The sequence below is a fragment of the Ruditapes philippinarum genome, unplaced genomic scaffold, assembly GCF_026571515.1.
Source record: "Ruditapes philippinarum isolate M1 unplaced genomic scaffold, ASM2657151v2 ctg17372_1_1_1_1, whole genome shotgun sequence".
Taxonomy (NCBI): domain Eukaryota; kingdom Metazoa; phylum Mollusca; class Bivalvia; order Venerida; family Veneridae; genus Ruditapes; species Ruditapes philippinarum.
In genome coordinates, this window is record NW_026861640.1 from 1 (window position 1) to 6248 (window position 6248).

At 34.9% G+C, this 6248-nt stretch overlaps 1 protein-coding gene across 1 annotated transcript; it reads left to right on the forward strand.

The window, feature by feature from the left end:
* The first annotated feature begins 2918 nt into the window (after window positions 1-2918).
* LOC132716397 (uncharacterized) lies at window positions 2919-5798 on the forward strand. The gene is made up of 4 exons (XM_060699663.1): window positions 2919-3671; window positions 4716-4758; window positions 5213-5318; window positions 5567-5798. Exons 1-4 carry the CDS (start codon window positions 2976-2978, stop codon window positions 5796-5798), a joined length of 1077 nt encoding a protein of 358 aa, XP_060555646.1. The 5' UTR covers window positions 2919-2975.
* The last annotated feature ends 450 nt before the right edge of the window (window positions 5799-6248 follow it).

Genomic DNA, 6248 nt, shown 5'->3' on the forward strand with positions numbered 1-6248 from the left:
GATTTAAGACCGCTGTGACCTTTTTGACCTTATGACCCGAAAATCAATAGAGGTCATCTACTAGTTATGACCAATCAGTATGTGAAATATGAAGACTTTGTGATGAATAGTTTTCAAGATAATCAGCGGAAAACCATTCTGACATTAAAGGCCTTGTGACCTTGACCTTTGACCTAGTTACCCCAAAATTAGTAGGTACATCTTGTAGTTATGACCAATCAGTATGTGAAATATAAAGACTTTGCGATGAATAGTTTTTAAGATAAGGCCGCTGTGACCTTAACCTTTGGCCTAATGATCCGAAAATCAATAGGGGTGATTTAATAGTTATGGCCAATCAGAATGTGGAATATGAAGGCTTTGTGATATATAGTTTTCAAGGTAATCAGCGGAAATCATTCTGGCAATTAAGGCCCCTGTGATCTTGACCTATTGACTCAAAAATCACTTGGTATGACCAATCAGCATGTGAAATATGAAGACTTTGTTATAAAGTTTTCAAGATAATCAACGGAAACCATGGGGTCTACAGACGGAGAGACCGACCGACAGACAGTAAGACCGTCATAATTATGATTATAAAATTTTCGAAAAATATTCCGTTATTTATGATAGCAGTAGCCCTGCTTTAAAAAGTTTGCTGGTCATGAAAATTTTCCCACTCGTTGAAATTGTTTACGTTGCTACAAGCTCTAGCGAATCTAATTAACTGAGAAACATGCACTCCGTAAGATGTCGCATGGGGAACGTCTCCATCTAAAATGTTGATAGATTACCATACAAAAGTCAAAGTGATCTCTTTTTATCATAGATTTTCGTGTGAATAGAATTGTTGTTGACAGTAATATGAAGATCCAAAAAAAATGCACTAAAATTTAAAGAGTTCGTTTTATTAAGTTGTAGTAAATGGGGATAAATATCAGACACCAATTTGGTCAAAATAAGAATTATCTAAATTAAAACTATCATCAAGGTATCTGTCAGTATTAATAAATGCAACTATAACATCTTGTTGAGAGACTTAACATAAAAATCTGGAAACAATGTGATCCCTTGGAAGCATTCATCACAACAAAATTACATGAAAATTTCAGACTCGGTTTGATTGAGTCTGTAAATGAGGGATAATGAATAAGTGCAACAAACCTCACGCTCCCTAGCACCAGCTTGAGCGGTACTCGATTCTCAACATTTAATAGTGCTGGCATCAATGATCCCAAAGGACCAGAAAAAATAACAACACTGAAGTGAAGTAAGGGTCAACTTTTTACAGCTGCCACACAGCACTTGACACCTGCTGTTGTGAAGTACAAAGTTTTTTTAACGCCGATTTTTAAATGCGTTTTTATAATCCTTTCGAGTTATACTTTTCAGACACTGGAAAAAAGCTAAAATGTTTTCGCGTTTGATATTTTCTTCAAGCAAGATGTTTTGTTTTAGCCTCGTAAATAGGAAAAAGTCACAGGGGGCAAGATCTGACAAATAAGGAGGGTGAGGAAGTTCGACAACCTTTTCCTGTTTCTGATATTCTCATTCAATGACCGCTTTGTGTGAAGAAGCATTGTCGTGCAACAGTCTGACACCAGATTTGGTACGGCAATTCGAATAGCAGAACCTGGATTGTTTAAGGAAATTATATACATGACCTTTTTAAGGCTCAAGTTGCGTTTTGCTATGCAAGGTCTTTGACCTCCATTGGTTGCCCATATTTCGTTATGTTTCTTTCGCTTGGGCTCATAAAGGTGAACCTCTTCTCATCGCCAGTGATGGTATTTGCGAAAGATAGATTGTTGTTTTTAGGGAAATGTTTCAACAATCGTTACAAGATTCTTATCCGAGCATGTTTTTGCTTTTTTGTAAGAAGATGGGGTATCCATTTGGCGATTATTCTTCTCATTTTTAAATCACGTCTGAGAAATGTATGAGCGGCTCTTACAGAAATACCAACGCTATATAATTAGTTGTAAATCTTGCATAATTAGCAATCGAATCCTTTACTTTTTCAACAATTTTTGTCGAAGTTTCAGTTCTAGGACGGCTAGCATGAAGGGCATCTTTTACTGAATCAACACCACTTTTAAATTTCTTACAGATGAATGGGAAAGATCATTGTTCCCATAAACACGACATATTTCATCAAAAATGTATTTTGCCTGTATACAGCGGTTCTTGATATAAGACCGTATTTGGTCAGTGACAGGATATCTTTTCACAACTATTTAAGCTTTAGTTTACACGCGTAGATAGCGTTAATCGAGCTATTGTCAAAGCTAGACTGAACCACAGGTATTCGGCGTGTGTCAAAGACCATAATGACCACCCCTCCTCTCTCCCACCATCCCACATGCTACAACCCGACTGCCTTATTAATTAAAAAAAATATTTTTTTTGATGACTATATAAATTGACAAGGTATGTATCTCCATATGCTCAAATACACAAACAATCAAGGTAGTCTTGATTTACAAGTCACCGTGTCCTTAAATATTGACAGATATTCAAAATTTATGTTTCATCTGATGCACATATCATCTCTCCATACAACTCTAATCTCTTTAACAACAACATTTGAACCCAAGTCAGGCACCGAATGATTAAAATGCTCAAAACACTGTCTAGGACAAACTATGGCCTCGATGTTTACATTCTAATTTCCCGTTGAAAACACAAATAATCACATTGCAATCGGGCCTTCATCCACATGTATGCAACAAAAACAATTTACGAAATTACTTACCATACGATATTTCACCAGAACTTTATCTTGTAACATATACTGCGTCGATTTTCTAATTCCTCGCTACTTTCGCTTCGTTGTCCGCCATGTTGGATGACGTCTTGGGAAAAATCTGTACGGTTTCGCGGCCCGTTCCGAAAAAAGAATTGCTGCGATTGGTCAATTGTGGAGGTGTGTCGCTGGTTCCTAGTTGCCTCTCTAAACTCAATGTATATGCGTGGCAGAAGTTTCGCACAAAATGTCAGCTTGCGTTCTAAACAAAAAACAGCGTGCTGCTGTTGATTTTGTATTATCAGGGCATAATCTTGTAATACTTGGAAAAGCTGGTACGGGGAAATCACTAACAGTCAAAAGTATCTATGAAAGATGCGTGTCTACAGGTAAACAATGCGTTGTTACAGCCACAACAGGAATCGCTTGCTCCGTCTATCCGAAATCTATGAATGCTATGACGATTCACCGGTGGTCAGGAATCGGAGACGGTCGTTATTCTCCATCTGAAATAAACATAGTTGTATCTAACAACCCTAAATATAGACAAGTTAAGGACAGAATCTTCAAAACCGACGTATTGATCATAGATGAATTTTCAAAGTTGGACAAGCGTGCAATGAACTGTTTAAACGCAGTTTGTTCATTGAAAAATGCCTTACTTTATTTTGGTGGAATACAGGTAGTGCTTGTTGGCGATTTAGTTCAGCTTCCACCAGTACCGTGTGCAAGGTATAATGAAGACGGTTCATTTTGTTTTGAAAGTGACATCTATGAGATGGCTTTTCCACACAGAATAAAATTACAACAGGTACATAGACAAACAGAGCCACAGCTTATTAAAGCCATCGAAGAAGCTTCAACTGGTATTTTAACAAATGAAACCACTAAATACATTAAGAAACTTTCAGTTCTATTGGAGAACTCTGATGATAAAACTAGGGTTTCTTAATCGAACAAATATCATAATCGATCATCGAAAATAATCGAACAACCCTTTTCGATCAATCATCGATTATATAATCGAAACATTTACGATAACAAAGTAAATATGTACAATGCACATATCATGCTTTAATATTTATAAGAATAATCTATTAATATTCTACATTTTGTGTAACTACCACTTAATCAACTGAAAAAAACTAGTAACTCATGCTTACGTTCATCCTTGAATAAAATATTTTAATCAAATAAATTCATTATATCTATGAAATTATTATGTCTCAATTCCAATAAAGGAATGAATAAGCTATGTATGGGACAAGAGAAGTTGGTTATTAACAAAAATACCAGGTTTTTAATGACACTATATATGACACTATATATTCATATTGTAACCATCTTTAGTGTGTAGAATAACAAATCTTCTTTGTTTGAAGTCAAAACATGTTTATTACAAATTTACAAATAGACTGTGTAGCAATTTTCTAATTTCAAATTTGAGCATAGTATGTCTTTAAACTAGAATGCCTCACTGTCAACTATTAACCTCATGGTCACCAGTATGCTTTCTCATTCATTTTAATGAAAATTATTGGGTAAACCAGAGTTGGTTTTAATTTAAAGTGTTGTTATAATACAGTGAGTCACTTAGGTAACAGAAAGAAGATAAATAACCGATGATCGATTATTGAAATTTGCATTCGATCATCGCTAATCGGTCCTATAAACGATCAATTATCGATTATACTCGATCATCGTTTAATCCCTAGATAAAACACCTGTAAAACTTTTTTCAACTAATAATCTTGCTGATGATTTTAATAGGGACCAAATTTTGAAATTTCCTGGACAATTACATGAATTTTTATCAAATGATACAGGAGAGAAGAAGTATTTGAATTAAGTTACTGCTTGCCGAAAACTGTGGCTAAAAATAGGCATTCCTGTAATGTTAATAAAGAACATAACAGACACACTTGTTAATGGACTTTGTGGTACTGTATATGACATCCTGGAAGATCATTAACTGGTGGAATTTCAGAACAGGGATGAAAAAATATATATCAAGAGAGAAAAATTTGAAGGTATTTTTAAGTTTCCTTCAAATTATATAAATGTTATCTTAACACTTAATTCTTAAATACAAATATCACTACTGTTTCTTACTTAAATATGTAAGGTCATCTGTATACTTAATTGTCCTATTCAAATGGCAAATATAAAGATTTAGAATCATGTAACATATATCATGGAGATAAGTCTGTGCCGAAATGGCCACTTCGTGAGCCTCGAGGTAGTTAAAATGAATGGTTACCGATTTCTATCTGCCTGGCGCCTGGCATAGTGGTAGGAATTGGGAGGTACATGGTATGCAACCAAAAGGTGTCTCATAAGTCAAAATGGCTGGCCCTTTCACTAGGGGTGACACTATAATAAACAAGACCTTTACCTTTATATGCTGTAGGTATTCGTGTTTAACTAATTTTAAATAACATGACTACATTCTCTGATTATATAAATATATATATATTCTTTCAGTATTTGAACCAAGAAGAAACACTGTGGTGGCCACAAGAGAACAATATCCTTTAAAGCCAGCTTACGCTTTAACGATACATAAAAGTCAAGGAATGACACTGGACAGGTTTGTAAATGATTGCAAAATCATTGAAGTTATTCATAGAAATAAAAGACTTTATTTGATTTTAGGCAATGTATTAAGAACATGAAAGCAAACAAACTTTTAAAAATGTTTTGAAGCCATGAATAAGTATACTACATTGTATGCATAGTAATGAATATTTAGTGACTTTCTATATACCTAAAAGCAAGGTGTCATTTCCTGTCTGCTTCTTGTCTTTGATGTTATTGCCTCATTTTGTACATTTACAGGATTGAAGTGGACCGTAGGGACATTTTCAAGGCAGGACAACTTGGGGTTGCTATCGGGAGGGTTCGCTTGTCTGCTGGTTTACGAGTGGTCAACTTTACTGACAGAACCTGTAGAAAACAGCCAGAAAAAGTTCTCCGATATAATGATGAATGTGACAACTTGTCTACAAAAACAAAGTATGCTGTGTTGGCTTTGAAAGGTAATTTTGTAATAAATAAAGTACACATTTGAAACCATCAAGGTAATTTTTATATTGTAAGAAAATATTAATGAATATAATTAGGATGTACTGTGATATTTCACATGATTACATTGATTGAAAGGTTGGAAAATGAGAGTTAACATAAAAACATTGTTATGAAAATAATTGGGACTCACCTGAAAGCTTTTGTCGTTTAGCTGGATAATTTTGAAGTGAGAAGTCAAAAGCCATGGTGGCATCCCTCCCTTTTCCTGCATTTGCTTTGGTGGACACAGTATTTTGACCAATAATGATGCTGTTCACTGCCTGTTGATATTGTAGGGCATTTGGATTTGAATTAGCACCATGGTATGTGGACCTTTGCTGGTTGAAGAAATTTTCAACAACATCAGAATTCACTAATGCAGGTGTTACAAATATGTGTTTGCTCTTATTGATAACCATCTCACATAATTCAATAAATCCCAATATGCAAGACT

Bases quoted from the DNA above. Each gene is read 5' to 3' on its own strand.
- LOC132716397 (XM_060699663.1), top strand. From the start codon at position 2,976: ATGTCAGCTTGCGTTCTAAACAAAAAACAGCGTGCTGCTGTTGATTTT. The intron at 3,672-4,715 runs GTTTCTTAATCG...GTGGAATTTCAG, and splicing joins ACTCTGATGATAAAACTAGG to AACAGGGATGAAAAAATATA. The intron at 4,759-5,212 runs GTATTTTTAAGT...ATATTCTTTCAG, and splicing joins CAAGAGAGAAAAATTTGAAG to TATTTGAACCAAGAAGAAAC.